This window comes from Zonotrichia leucophrys, chromosome 2 (assembly GCF_028769735.1).
Source record: "Zonotrichia leucophrys gambelii isolate GWCS_2022_RI chromosome 2, RI_Zleu_2.0, whole genome shotgun sequence".
Taxonomy (NCBI): Eukaryota; Metazoa; Chordata; class Aves; order Passeriformes; family Passerellidae; genus Zonotrichia; species Zonotrichia leucophrys.
In genome coordinates this window covers 49473873-49489193 of record NC_088171.1, presented here as the reverse complement: position 1 = coordinate 49489193, position 15321 = coordinate 49473873, and the positions used below count along the sequence as shown (strand labels likewise).

At 38.8% G+C, this 15321-nt stretch overlaps 1 protein-coding gene across 20 annotated transcripts in view; it reads left to right on the top strand.

Annotated features, from left to right (window-relative positions):
• Positions 1-15321, top strand: part of ARPP21 (cAMP regulated phosphoprotein 21) — a 142173-nt gene that overhangs the window by 48125 nt on the left and 78727 nt on the right. For all 20 annotated transcript variants that reach the window (XM_064704930.1, XM_064704934.1, XM_064704923.1 and 17 more), the window contains 2 exons: positions 225-284; positions 1189-1329. In XM_064704930.1, coding sequence (XP_064561000.1) covers positions 225-284; positions 1189-1329 — 201 coding nt within the window. The remainder of the gene's footprint in view (positions 1-224; positions 285-1188; positions 1330-15321) is intronic.

Here is a 15321-nt window from a genome sequence, read left to right as displayed (position 1 = left end):
CTGAGCTCATAGAATAGTGAAATCTGTATGTCAGTGAAGGTGCAGAAAAGCAGACTTTAGTCGTTTGCAGATGATCCAGGGTAAAAAATAAGCATGTTTGATTTTTAATCAAGATGACTGACAACACTTGCAAAATAGCCTTGCTAACACTGTTATATGAATATTTTCCTCCGAAATGTCTACTTGTACTTGATGGTGCAAATCCTTGCGTTTCTTTTTGACAGGGACAGAATGATCCTCTTGAAAATGGAGCAGGAAATTATTGATTTTATTAGTGACAACAAGTAAGTTGCGTTCCACACCTGGTTTGTTAAGTCCCGTGCGTGTGCCGCAGCGTGGGTTGTGCGAGGGACATGCTCGTATGGAGCGCAGTGCTCCTGAGGGCTGTGACTGGCACGCTGCAGGAGCAGGCTTCTGTTTCCTGCCACGTGGTGGAACTGCTTGAAATAAAGTAGATGTAAATGAAAACCTTTTGCTTTTCCTTGTGTTGTAATTGCACTGGCTCTGCTCATTTAGATCCAAAAATGTAATTAAAGCGTTGAGTGTGGAGGATAATCAAATATGTTATCTCATGGCTTTTCTTTTGTGCTGTGTTACTCTAATGCATTGGAAAACAAAACTGAGCTTAGATGGAGGGATTCTTGCTACTATGTGGTCTTTATAATAAAATATTCCTGCAGCTTTAAAATTAGAGAGTCAGAATAGCAGCAGAGGAAAAAATTATGCTGACAGGAAATAACCATTTTGTCAGTAATAGAGGGAAAAAGGGGTGTTTACCAAACTAGATCTTTCCAGAATTGCCCTGCATCTGACCTTTGGGAGAAAGGAAGAAAGCCGTTGCCAGTGTCTCAGCAAATCTGTAGGATTGGTTGTGCAGGGAGCGTGAGTGTGTGTGGGGGATTGGGGGATGAGTTCCTCCCAGCACTCAGAACACTGACTAGGCATCGTGAAGCGTGAGCTTTGTTTGTTCCAGGGTTGCACATGGAAATGTACTTATTAGAAATTCCAGAATTAATTCCTTTGTTTCTTCTTTCAGCCTTTCTATAGCAAACATTTATATGTAAATGCATCACAGAGAAGTTTTCAGTGAGATTTTTGACTGAATAGTCAAATGTATTGCTGTTTTCATTTATTTATGGCTTAGAGGGAAATTTAATTATCAATGCTATTCATTTCTTTTGTTTATAGTAATCACTATAAAAAGTTCCCTCAGATGTCGTCCTATCAGAGGATGCTAGTGCACAGAGTGGCAGCTTACTTTGGAATGGATCACAATGTGGATCAGACTGGAAAATCTGTAATTATCAACAAGACCAGCAATACAAGAATGTAAGTAACAATGCTGTTGTGTTTTTCTTTGTTCCCTTTCTCAAGACAGGAGCTGGTTTGTACCATGACTATGTGGTGTAATTTATATATATAAATTTTTGTTTGTTTTTGTGGCAGCAGTGAGTGCTGTTTACTGTTTTCTAGGTTGGGAAGGGAGGACAGGGCTCTCATGGTGAGGTTATCAAAGGCGATAAAGATACATGGGGAGAAATCAACCTAACTGTTTTCTTGCAATAAAGCACAGTGTCTTGGAATGTCACTTTTCCTGATTTCTTAGTGCCACCACTTTGCTACAGAAGTGAGCTCTTTGCTTTAGAAGTCACCTGATACCACACAGCTACATCACAAATAGCCCAAATGTATTTTGAAGATTGCCTCTTTCCTTGTTCTGGCTCTGCCTGCTTCAAGAATCATTTTCTGCCCAGCCTGATTATATAGGATTTGGTTTCCCTCCACTGCCTGGTGGAGGGAAATGGTGATTCCTTCCCTTTTCTTCTCCTCCCATCTTGATTCCACTTTATTTTCCCTTCAAATCTCACTGTTTGACTACAGTGTTTCTGTGAAATACAAATTCCTTCTGATGGTTCAAATGCATTGCAGAATTCCTGGCAGGTTAAAGCTGTTCTGATGTAAGTTCTGTGCTTCTCCATGGACTGGCTAAAGCTCTGTAAGGCAAAACTGTATCAAGCTAACCAAAACTCGATATGAGCTGCAGTGATGGATCCGTGCCTAATCACCGTCACTTTTCCTGCCAAGTGCCACGTGTGTTAAACATAGCCTTCCTGTCCCTCTCTACCTATGAGCTACATAATGAAGAGGAAGTAATTACAGCTGGGTAATGAAGTTTTGGTATCTGGTATTGGAACAGGAGAGCCCCATTTGAAAATTGTGTACTTCCTGTATTCAATTAGTAGGAGAAATCTAAACATTTGTTTTATTTATATAACCAGTAGCTAGGTGATTTATTTATATCCAGTTGCAGAAAGCATTTTCTAATGTTGTTAGCTTCTCCTGTAGAAGGGTGGAAGGACTTGGGAATGGTGCTGTGCAGGGCTGGGAGTTGGATTCAGTGATCCACATGAGTCCTTTTCAAATCTGCTTATTCTGATTCTGTCACTACCTGATTCTTCAAGATCAATACACATTGGTATTTGCTATTTCACTGAGCCCTGAAAGTCTTCTATCTGAAATTTAAGATAATGGGCCATTTATTTTAGATCTTTTTCTTGGTCTGTCCCTGAGATACTTGGATATCTGTGAAACAGCACTTGGGCATTAATGTTTTTAAAGGTTTGAGTAGGGCACGCACTCACAGTTTGATTTTCAGAAGTCAAGAGAATTACAGTAGCTCAATAAAACACCCAGGGTGCAAAGGCTTAGCCTCAGGGTCTGATAATACCTGCCCCCTACAAGGGCTGTCTTTGGTTTTGAGTTAGAAAAAGCTTGGTATGCAGCAATCTGGTGTTCAGTTTTGAGCTGAAAATGAGTCCCCTCTTAAACAGAACACAATCAATCATATTTGAATGCTCTTTAGGCATTCCTCTCTCTTTTACAGTCCTCCCTTTTCCCTTCACATCTATGTCAATGGTGTAGTGCACCAGCTGCTACAGATCTTTCCTTGCAGCATTGCCTTCTCCTGGTTGACTTGGTAATGGAATAACACTAACACATTAATATCTGTAAATGCCTTGCTCTGTTGTGTGGCTTTCATCTCACAGATGGGTAGCACTGGAAGCACTGTTGGAAATGCTTACATGGTGCTTCTGGAGAGGACACTGAAGCCTTACTCAACAGTCAGAGCTTTATCTGAGTGCTCTGGTGAAGCTGTGGCTTCATGCATGGTGGGAATGAGCAAGCAAGGCCATTTGCTAGGTATGAACTGCCCTTCTTGCAAGCTCAGCAGGCAGGATCTTGTAGGGATATAAGAGATCAAATGGCCTTTCCAGTTGTGCTCTTGCAGACTGGAGGTGAGGGTGTTGAAGATTGGTGCTGACACCATTCCTGTCTAGATATTCCAGAAATAAACATAAGGTTTTGCCCCTCTGTTCACTGTAAGTACAGCTTTTTTGCAAGCACCACACAAGACACAAGCTGCTGCTTTCTTCCCTCTTCAGTAATTTGGTGGTAGGTAACTGGATTATATGAAGCCTGTATTGCCTTGTGGTTCTTCCAGTGTGTTATTTACATTATTTTGATATTACTGTAAAATAAAGCTTTTGTGAAGTGGCTGTTTCTTTTCATAACTGGAGGAGATGGCATGTTTTTTTTTAAAAACGTCCCTGGCTCTGACAGAAAATAGTTTGTTATTATCTGGCATGAATAAGGGCTGATGAGATTTTATTATCCTCAGCAAATATTGTGTAAGTTCCACATCTGAAAGCGTCTAATGTGATTTCATATGTTCTGCATTTCACTGCTCTCAGAGGAGACAGTTTTGTGCAGTTTCAAATCAACACCAAATACTGGGAATGTGTTGACTCTATTAATTACTACTTGGACAGTATCCAGAATACCGGAGAATCTGAAGAGCGTCTGAAATGCTGTTCAGCGTGGTTATGTTGTGCTGTAAACCTAAGCCTTGAGGGCTTCATGTGAATTTATGGAGAGGCCCCACAGACAGATGTTCTGAAGATTTGCATTTGGGCAATAAATTATCTCTTTATGGCATGTTGTTACTAAACTATTTTAGCTACTGCTGTGGAGAGAGAAGAATATTCTTGCATACTCAGGAATTCATAAATTCTGCACTGGCTGTGACTTCTGGGTACGTGTGCTTGTTTGAGAGGAGCGTATGACTCTGCGGTGTCGCCCTATGGGCTTGAATAAGCACCTTGTGTTTATTTCTTTGGCTGAGTGAGAGTTCGTGTCACATCTCTGCTCCCACTTGCAGGTGATGAGTTCTTTCCTGGCCCCTGGCAGTGAGGTGCAATATTCCTGCTCAGCAGAGACTTCCCATGCTTGCTGCCTGCAGGTGCTTGGAGGTGCAAGTGTCAAAAGAGTTAATGGTTTTGAGATGAAAGAGCTGGTTGGAAAACTCTGGTATCAGTGTTCCTTATGGGTGCCTTGGAAAGGCGTAGTGTGTGTCAGTCAGGGGGTGAGCATACGGGGCATTTCCTGGCTTTCATCAATGGCTGTCTTAGGGCAATGTGGATCCACTTTTATGTACCTATGCCTGTAAAGTACCTACTTTACAGAGGTTTGGAATATGAGAAAGTGTTTATTGAAGAAATCATAGCTGGAGGGAGGGCTGCGACTTCTCCTGTTCATCCGTGCTGCTTTGCAAAGAAGGGAAAAAAAAAGGTGGTAAAAATTCATTAGGATCTGAATCTCTGGAAGTGCAATCCTGCAGCTTTCGTGAACTCTCGGTGAAGTCTCTCTTAAAAGTCAGAAAATAATGGCAATTTTCCAGGCTGAAGAGTATTTATAATGAAGAGCTTACTCTAAGAATCTAAGATGCCTTTTTTTTTTTTTCTTTACTTTTATTGGATGTGAATGAAGCCTGCTGTTTTCAGTGCTTTTTTTTTAAGAAATGAAATTTTAAAAGACAATGAGGACCTCAACCACCTAAGTGTTTATTGACCTTAATAAAGTTAAGTCTCTGTATTCTAGCTTTCATTAGAGAATAGTGGATTTTCAAAACCAATTTTCCTTTCATATGAAGTGCTTACAAAGTCCTGCCTAACTAAATCAACCAATTTTTGAAATCTTATTCTCAGAAATATATATGAGAAAAATTGATTAGAAAATCAAGGAGGATTTTGATGTTATATTGTTTCCATAGTCAAAGAACTCAAATACTACTTAAAATGGGAAGTCTGCCTTGCTCAGTATGAAACTGCTCTAGTGTCACTGTTCTAATGTATATTTGTCTGTCATCTGTGTCTGCCTGTCATCTATCTAAAGATAAACAGAAATGTATGGGGAACTTAAGAATGTGAAATTTGATATAAAGAGAAGTTTGGAATTGAGGCAGTATGTTAGGGCATCCCTTTTTGGGGGCAAAAGATGTGTACGTGCCACCTTCTGTTCTGCATATTCCTCGTAATTCCTATCAAACAACTGGAAGTACTTCAAGGTTTTTTGCAGACCCATTCATATTGTGAACTGTACTAGTTCAATCAGATTCATTGATTTGGTTATCTGTAGCGAGGTGGAGAAATGTAGGGGAAACAATGTTTGGTGTGCTTGGTAAATTGAAAGGGTTTTCATTTGGTTTAGATCATCAGCCATGTGACAAGCATGTCTGTACCACAGCCCACACATGCATTCATGTACTTGTTTTATAGACATGTGAGTGGCAGGGCCCATCAGAATCGAGAAGGTAGGATGCTTATGATATATAATGCTGTGTTTAGACATTTTCATATATTCTGAGGGTGTAACGTAGCTATTATGAACTTCATACCGATGCTCACATCCTCAGTTCTGACTATTTTGTTTTTCAGGAGTATTGTGAGTTATGATCCTTGTGATGCATGGGTTTTTTCCTACTCTGCTAATATTATGCTGGCTCAGTTGGGCTGTGGTTTGTTCCCTTTGAGATGCTTTAAAAACTTGAAGCAATATTAAGCTGTTTTGTGCATTACAGGGGTTCGTTATAATCTAGAAATGAACTATATCAGCAAAAGGAGACTTAATGTTCAAGTTGTACTTTGAATAACCTGCAAGGCTTTTGTAGTTTGGCATACAATCTATGTTATTCTGCCTCCTCTGTGTAAGAGTGGTTTGAATCAAAAGCAAAGAAGAAAAGTTCTTGTTTGGTTTCTATTGTGTATTCACTGAGTGATTTTGCTGTAGATAACATCCATATTATTAGAGGTGCACTGTAACACTTTAATTATCTTCAGAGTCTGAACTTTTGTACAGGATCCTACAGGCATGTCAGTAAAATGGCATTCACTGAACATGGCAATTTCAATGCAGAATTGATTCTAGAAATTCTTTTACCCAAGGGCTGAAGTGCCAAGAAGACTTCCTTGAGATACCAAGTGTTACAGCCTTTGGAGCATGCAGAAAAGTACACCTTTCCCCTTGACTGAGTAAGGTATTCAATGTAAATGACTTTAATTTCTTTCTAAGCTATTGTTTGGATGGGACATTTTAGCAATATGGGAGTAGTGACAAATGTATACCTGAAAGTGAATACCTTTTTTGTGAAATCTCAGTCAAAACAATTTGATGTTTACCAGGGCATTTGAAGAACAGTTTTGTTACCTTCCCTGTTGTAAAACCAGAATGGTTATCTTGCAAATGGTTTGCTTAAATCCCATTTGCATTTAAGCACCTTATGCTATTCTTAATTATCATATGTGTACTGAGAGGAATGATCTCATGAGGGCAGAATTGCTTTTATGAGCCACATGATGCATGAAAACATACATGAACACCCTTATTTCATTATTTTCATTGGAGTCTGGCATTGCATTTTTTTTTCTTAAAGGGGCTATGGAGTCAGAGGACCTTGTTTTCCTGTTGTACTTACCTCTTTTCCATCTTTGCTGCAGAAGAGTTACTCCTTGATTATTAAGAAATAAACAGAAACTGGAGATATCCAGATGTCCCCTCTGTATACAATTTGTGTTGCTCAGTCAGTATTACGATGTTCTCTGCTACAAATGTGTAGAGAAATAAAAGGGTGCACAGTAGATGTATGCAACTAAAACAAAGAAACTGTAGCTGAGAAATAACACTGTAATTGGCTGACACATTTTGGATTAAGATGAACTAATATGTAATGTGACTAATAATTCAGTGAGAACATCAATAAAAGAATAATGTATGATAAAAACTTAATTTGCAGCTACACTGTAACATGTGTAGCATTTAAGTAACAGATCACATTGGTTTTCATAGATTTGAGGGGTTTTTAATACAAAAATAATCTGTTTACTTCAGTCAGAGATTCAGTTATTAACATGATTAGAAAAAATGTTTATTTTGTTAATAATAGTTGAATTAGGACAGCCTTTTATTTTCAGCAAGCATTCTGTCATTTGAGTCATATTTCTCTTTTGCATGAAAGATACAGATGAAAAAACATAGATACGTAGAACACTTGAAGTTGAGTTGATTGACCCTTAAATACTGCCTTCATTCTTTCTTCAGTGTAAACTGTATACTGGACCCATAAGAATTTACTTATTCTGTAAATGAGATGTTAGGGTTAATGAACCGGTTCTAATAGCCCCCATATTAAATTTTCATCTAATGTAATTTATTAAAATTAAATTGTTTATAATGAAGGTGGACATGTGCTTTTTACAGCTGTTCTATACTGTGATGAAACACTGGTCAAGTGTTAATCAGAAGATATCTATGTTATATCTTCTTCTATTTTTTTTCCTTTTAATCTTTTTAATCCACACTACTTAATAGTATAAGTTTTATTAAACCTAGAAGGTTACTGTCACCTGCTCTGTGTGGGTAGATGGAAGGTTGCCCAGGAAGGGAGTGCTATGGAATAGCAAGTAGGTAATTTGATTGAAGGAAGCTCATTCTTGCATGAGTAATTAATCCTTATGCTCCTTCACGCTGTAGTAAGAAAGTGCTCATTAATCAAGATGCTGTTTGGTCACTTATACTTTCATATCACCAGGGAGAGATCTGGAAATCTGAGATGACCCCTGTGCTTTCCTCAGAGGTAACAGTGCATCCATAGTAGGTGAAGTAATGGTTTTATGTCTGAGCATTTCAGAAATAAGTTGTTGAAATTTGAGCAAGTAAATTTTAGAGGTGGTTTAGATTGGTTATTTAATTGTCTTTTGCAATATTCTGTAGCCTGCCACATTTTTTAACACAGGAAATAGGACTCACAGAAATGTAAAAAGTATTACGAGTTTAGAGAAGTCTGTCCATTGTTTCAGCTTGCTGTTTCCAGGATAGCCTTGTGAGGCTGTCTCTGACAGTTTATTAGAAACAGGCCCTCTTCTTCAGGCCAGTGATTGTTCAGAGTATGCCTTCTGATCCATGCGTCTTCCTGCTGGAGTTGGCAAAAACGTTCGTGGCATGAAGCAGAAGTCAGAACAAGAATTTGTTATGGTATTAATGTGTATTTGTGAGGCATTTCCAGAGGACTGATAGTTTCTTTGTTAGCCTGCTGGTTTTTGGTGAACCATCTTCAAATTTTCAGCAGTCTTCAAATCTTGATTTTGCTTCCTTTTTTTCTCTCTCTTACGTGTTAATTTTTGAACTTCTGAAATAGAAAAGTGTAATTTTAAATAGATCACAGCAGTTATGCAACACTGTAATTTTCAACCACTTACAGAATATGCCACATCCTTAAAATCAGATATTAATGAATTCCATAATAAACTGTGCTACCACTTTTGAGCCTCTATTAGCTGGAAATAAATTGGCACTGTGCAAGATGTTCAGTCTCAATAGACGCCCTGAATATCAAGAATTAAATCCAACAGGGGAGAAAGCAGCAGAAGCCCAACCCTCAGTAAAGAAATAATCTTAGTTTGATCACAGGAGGACGGCAGAGCATTTTTAAGCTCCTAAAATGCTCTCTGCCTAAGAGAGGATGTTGTGCTTCTGCCCTGTCTATCAGAAGAGCTGGTATTTGCATGTGCACTTGGCCTGCAGGCTTTCTCCCCTGTGTTCTGGCCCAAGGATACTGGGCAAAATATTGAAGTTTGCATTCCAGCAGATGCTCAGGGAGCCAAGTACTGTTTTTGCATCCATATCTTAAAACAGGATGATTTTCTGGAAATAAGTTTTAGGAAAGCTTGAGAGGGTCATGAATTGTGCAGTGATACCTCAACATTAGATTGTATCTTTGACATCCCTCAGAATCTGACCCCCTGTTTGTTCCACACACAACATAATTTGGCATGAAAAAGATTTTTGTAGCATCTTGATGTATGGGTAAAGGTGACATAATAAAACCTCATAGTCACTGAAGGAAAAATGCTTCCATGAAGCATTCCTGCCTCTTTTTTTCAGTCCTTCCAGACTTATTAGCAACCCTAATTAGAGGGGAAGAATGCCTGTGAAAATAACTTGTGATTTTCTACATCCCTGTTTAATAATTGCTGAACATGTTTAGAGGCCACCTGCTGTTCTGAAAAAATTTATAAAGAGTATATGGTCTTATTCTGGGAAAGTAGAGCATTTGGATTTTGCAGATTCCCCCCCCTCCGTTCTACAGAGAAGGCAGCACCTTGAAGAGCCATCTTGTACAGGATTGATTTTTCTTTTATAGCTTTTTATGTGCTTTTACCATCATAACAGAAGTTCTTAGTGACTCATATGATAAAAGCAGCAATCTGTTAATGAGGCATTTACCTTCAAATGCTTGCAATGCCATCTTGAGTGGTTTTAAGTATTAAGTTGTGATAATATAACTGCACTGTAGTTTAACAATTATCTATATTTAAATTCCCATTCTAGCTTTTTGAAACCATGTTTTAGCATCCATCAGACCCTAAACACATGAAACGTATTTGAAGGGTGCAATTTCAGGCCCTCTTGAAAAAATGTTGTTCTGATAGAATTTAATCCACTAATATAAACTGATGGGCTGGAATTCTGCCTTTTTCACTAAGTTGGTTGATGAACCTTTTGACAGTGATTATATTTGCTTCCATGGTCTGTGAATTCTCTAACTCTCAGATTATGTTCTTGTGCCTCCATGATCTAAACAGGCATTTGTATTGCAGATAGAATAGGGGCTTGCCCCTCAGGGTGCAAAGCAAAGAGACAGTAATGCTTGCATAGTTTTACAATGGTGGTAATGCCGAACCCTAGGAGAGCCTTCAGCCTAAAACCAAAAAAAACACACAGCAGGCAGATATAGTAGATATTCACAAACTAGCACAGCAGGGAAGGTCACCATACTGTGTCACAGCATGCCTTCAAAATAGAGGCCAGTGTGATGTTGGACTGAGCAATCCATTTAATTAAAGACAAGTGTAAATAACAAGAAAACACTGTTGAACCATCAGAGCACCTGCATAAGAGTTCCCCAAATCTTCATAACTTCTTTGAATCCTGTCTGCAGCAGTGACTCTCTCCAGCTCTTGCTGCTCTGTGGCTTTCCTCATGGCATCCTGCTGTAAGATCCTTTTGGTCAGTTAGTCATTTTGTTTGCCAGATGGTGATTCTGAGAGTACCCCAGGTGGTGTTTTTCCCATTCCTAGCCTCATTTCCCTATTTTTTGGTTTTTCTTGCCATTCATTCAGGAGAGGAATATTAACCTCCTGCCCCATGTAATATGCATGAAATTAACATTGCATTGCAAATACGAAGTTCAGTTTTTTTGGGCTCCTGCCCATCTCAGTGATCTCCCCTTTTGAACTTGGATTCCTGTGTGGAGTTCTTTCAGACAGCTGCCTGGCTATTACCTGTGAGGCTTTTGCAGATGACATACACTAAGTGCTTGCTAGATTTTTTAACTGCATCAGGCACTGTAACGGCAAACCCGTCTTTTCCACACATGGTGAGGCTGCTGCTTCTTTTGAAAGGCATCTTGCAACAGCCTGTGTGCTGTGGGGCTGTCAGAAACATATGCCTCATAATAAAGATTTATGTGCTGTATAGAAGTCAGCCCTGACAATACCAGACTGTTTGTGAGCTGTGCTGATGCAGTGACTAAGCCTTCAGAATTGTAACATTCAAAGTTCTTGCTTGTCTCTTTCCATTTGTCCTTTTGGTGTGGAGTCTGTGCTTCCTGACTCTTAGACAGTTATTTCAGAGCTAATTAACTTATTTTAAATGAGTGCAGGCTTTTTTTCCCCCTAGTATTTCATTTCTTATCTCCTGTGCAAATAGAGGTCTATGAAACTGCATTAGTTTGCTTGGCAGACTCAAGGAAATGCCCTGCTACTTCCTTAGTCTGTGTATCATAATAGCTATTACCATTCTGCAATATGTTATTAAAATCTGTAATTTGATTAAATAGTGAATACCTGGTTAAGGTAGTTAGAGCTTGGGGTTTTTTCATTACCACTTACAAGGGCTGAGTCAGAATCAAAAGCATTAAATGAGCATGCAGTGAGGAATTCTCCTTAAAGAGTCCCTGTGAAAAATATGCTTGAGGGATGAACTCTGTTTTCTGTCATCCAGAGATAAATTGAGAGGAACTCTTCTACTGAAGTGAATGGAAGTAGCTCACATTAAAATCACCATAATGATAGAAGAGTAAAAGAATCATCTAATGCCATCAAAATCTTCTTTTATTTTCCTTCCTGAAACACATAAATACTTTGCTACTTACTCCAGCAGCAAACTCCACCATTTCCAAAATACAAACTTAATTGTAAGGAATGAGTCCAGAAAAGGACCTTTGGGGCCCTGCTTAAGTAAGGACTGCCCACAGCTTTTAAGGAACTATAACATCAGAAAGGAAAATGGCCAACTTATAAAAGAAAGAACAGACAAAAAAACCATCTAAAAGGTACTGATGGAGGTTTGCTCTGCTATGGACTTTTTTACTGTATAACTGATTAAGTGTTTCCCAAAATGACAGTATGGTTAAGGGTGGAAGAATTCTGGAAGTCCTCTTGTTCAATTCCTGGTCAAGCAGCACTGCCTGGACCAGTTGCCCGAGACAATGTCCAGGACCATGCCTAGGATGGAGACTCCACCCCCTGTCTGGGCAGCCTGTGACAGTGTTTGGTCACCCTCACAACGAAACAATTCCAAGCACAGAAATAAACTTACCTTGAAGTGGCCATTACAGTATTCTGCCAACACAAAAGTGAGGCTGAAAGATTTGGCATGATCAAGATTTGGCTGCCTGGGGAGGAGCACAGTCACAAGAAAGGGGGACACAGTACTGCCGTGAGATTTTACCTGGGTACTCCCCTCAGGTCTGGACCTGATATTGTACACAAGTGTGTACAAGTGCTCCTGAGCCAGGGAAAAACACTGGGTAGTAGGGTTAATGATGCCTATTAAATATTGTGTCTGGCCTTGGGTTAAACTGATCACTTGACAAAAAGTGATCCCTTTTTACTGTGGGGAAAAAAAAATAGAGATTAGGAAAAGTCTAAGGTGATGGGAGCAGACTTTGCAGAAGTTTACAGATGCTCAGAGAGTTTTGGGAAGCTTTTAATAGTGAAATGTTTGGGTGCTGCAGGACACCTACTGAAGCTGGCTACCTGGAGATATGCTGGTGGCACCTACCTGAATGTCATGGTGCTACCTTTCTGGACAGGATGGGGAGGAGAGGCTGGCTTGGCTGCCCAAAGGGCCTGTGCTTTCTGCCAGATCTGGGAGTGACAAGGGGACTGTGCAGCTCCCTGAGGATTTGCTGAGTTACTCTCAGGTCCAGTCTCTGTTAAACATTTGTAGTGCCTGATCAAAAGCTTTACAGGGAAGGAAGAAATAGTTCTGCATTTTGTTCAGAACCATATTGCCAGAAAGGTGAGTAAGCTATCTGAGAACTGTTAAGACATATGAAATGAATTCATATGCAGGTGTGGTCTTGTGAAGTTGCATTTTCAGGGCACAGATGTTTTGCTTCCACCCATATTGTCAAGTAATAAAAATTTGAATGATCAAAAGGTTATATTAGAGAAAAGCAAAACAAAGGAAAAAACACACCAGACTTTGCATCTTTTTAGCCTGTGTGCTTTCCCTCTCCCTTTATGTTGGTTTCTGAGCCTTTAAGGTATAACTGGGTCATACTTTTTGGCTTTCTCAGTAGAGTCCTCAAATTACAAAAATCCCATTGATTTAAAAGGTACTTCTTCCTTAAACTTCTTTTTCTGGAGTACTAGTAGGTTTCTCAAGTGGTACATGAATTCCATGGGGTTAAATTAAATACTGAAAGGGCTAAATGAAATCCTGTCTTACAGGTAGATAGCACTGCTTGTAGGCAAATATTTGCATATCTTTTGTCCTGCACATGGCTCTTACCGAGTAGATGGATGTACTGTTATCCATGGTCAACCCACCTGTATAGCACAGGTATTGTAGGTTGTTTTGTTATGTGATTTTTAATTTTTTTTGAAGATCCCTAAACAGTGATGAGTAGTTGAGTTAGTGATGATGCCTTCTGAAGTTCTCAATGTCTCTTCAAAAAGGCTGTGCAGGTCCCATTTTTAAAATTACACGATTTTTTTTTTTTTTAGGACTTGATGACAATATTTAGGTATCCAGTGTGGTAATAGTGAAGAAGTTCCTGATTTTTTATGGGTTTGTAGTAATAATAATAATTGTAAACCTTGCTTTGATGACAGCAACAACTTAGTTCATGCCATACTAAAAATAATCTTGATAAATTCACTCCCTTAAATGCATGAACACAATCTGATAAATTGTGCTGACTACTAGTGGCAGTATCAGCAAAAAAAACTCAGAAGAGTAAACATGATTGTTATTAATTTAGGACTCACATTAATTTGCTTAATCTGCTGTATTATTGTAATTATATACTGTATGACACTACACTACATCTTACACAAAATTGTGCATTATTTTCCTTGTTTTTAAGCAGTTGATTCACCTGCAAATTCATAAACTAATGTAACAGAATAACCACAATGTCTCTGGTTCCTTACAGCAAATGCATTATGCTGTACAGGGAACTTTATAGCTGGGAATGTGGAGTTTACACTGCCTTCCATCCGTGGAACAGACCAAAACCGTTTCAGTCAACCTGTTCTCTACCAAGTGATTCAGAACATTTGGTTTCACTTACTGGTTTTAAACATTGTTTGCCATCTGTATCCTACTAATAATTTATTTGTACAATAGAAGTTGAAAAAGAAAATGCAGTAGCCAGTATTAAAGAGAAAAAGAAGCACATGTGTGAATATCTTCTTTAAAATAGGCTACATTTCTTTCTACTGATGATTTTCAGTGTTTGAGAGAGGCCTGCAGGTTGGTGTGCCTGGAGACACTTTCTGGTGGGACATCCTAGATCTTACATGACAGTCTTCCCTCAGGCTTTGCATCCCTATGAACTGAGCTATTGTGTTTGCTGGGAATGCCTGACAAAGGCAGGAATGATGAATCTGACTCCATGTTCTCAGAAGCCTAGTTTATTACTTCATAATATTATATTATATGTTAAAGAATACTATACTAAACTAAAGAATACAGAAAGGATACTTCCTAAATGCTAAAAAGATAATAAAAACTCATGACACTTTCCAGAGTCTCGACAGAGCTTGGCCCTGATTGGCCAGAGAGCTGAAACAAGTCACACCAGAATCCAATGAAACAGTCACCTCTGTGGGTAAACAATCTCCAAACACATTCCACATCAGCAAACAGAGGAGAAGCAAATGAGATAAGAATTGTTTTCCTTTTCTCTGAGCCTTCTCAGCTTCCCAGGAGAAAAATCCTGGATGAAGAGATTTTTGCAGAGTGTGTGAATGCACGCTGAGCTGGTCATGCTCTTTGTGTCACTGCTGGCAGCAGTGGTGCAGAGCTGGCTGAGAGGGGTGCACCTTCTCATGGTGCTGAAGGTACCCTGGTGCTCCAGAGTGCTCTGCAAATTTGCAGAGTCTCTCTGCTCATGCAAATTTCTTTTCACGACTGGAGATTGATCACCTACTAGGCTTGCAGATTAGTTTTATTAACAGGCACCTACTGAATCATTAATTTTGACTTGTGGTTTGATCTTATATTTTTCTCTTATGAAAAACAGAAACATTTTATAAATAGTAAATGAAGTGAAAATGGGATTTAAAATTTAAAATAGTGCTATGAAATATGAAAAGAATGTTATTGCTTAAATATGTTAGTAATTGGAGGAGACATTTTTTTCAAAATCTTTTCAAGCTTTTTTCTCTGATTTTTTTTCTAATGACTTTTTCCCTGAATTTTAAAATCTAATTAATTTCTTTTTCTTTGCAAATGGTTTATTAGACATTCAGTTGATAGTTTACAGCTCTAAATTTTACACTGATGGTACAACTGCAGAAATTTTGTTTATGCTTCAGGATGTAAAACCAGAGAAATAACAATTCTCAGATAGTCCTGTGAAAGCAAAATATATGAGTGAAGGAATCTTCATTTCTGGCTGCACAGGCATAG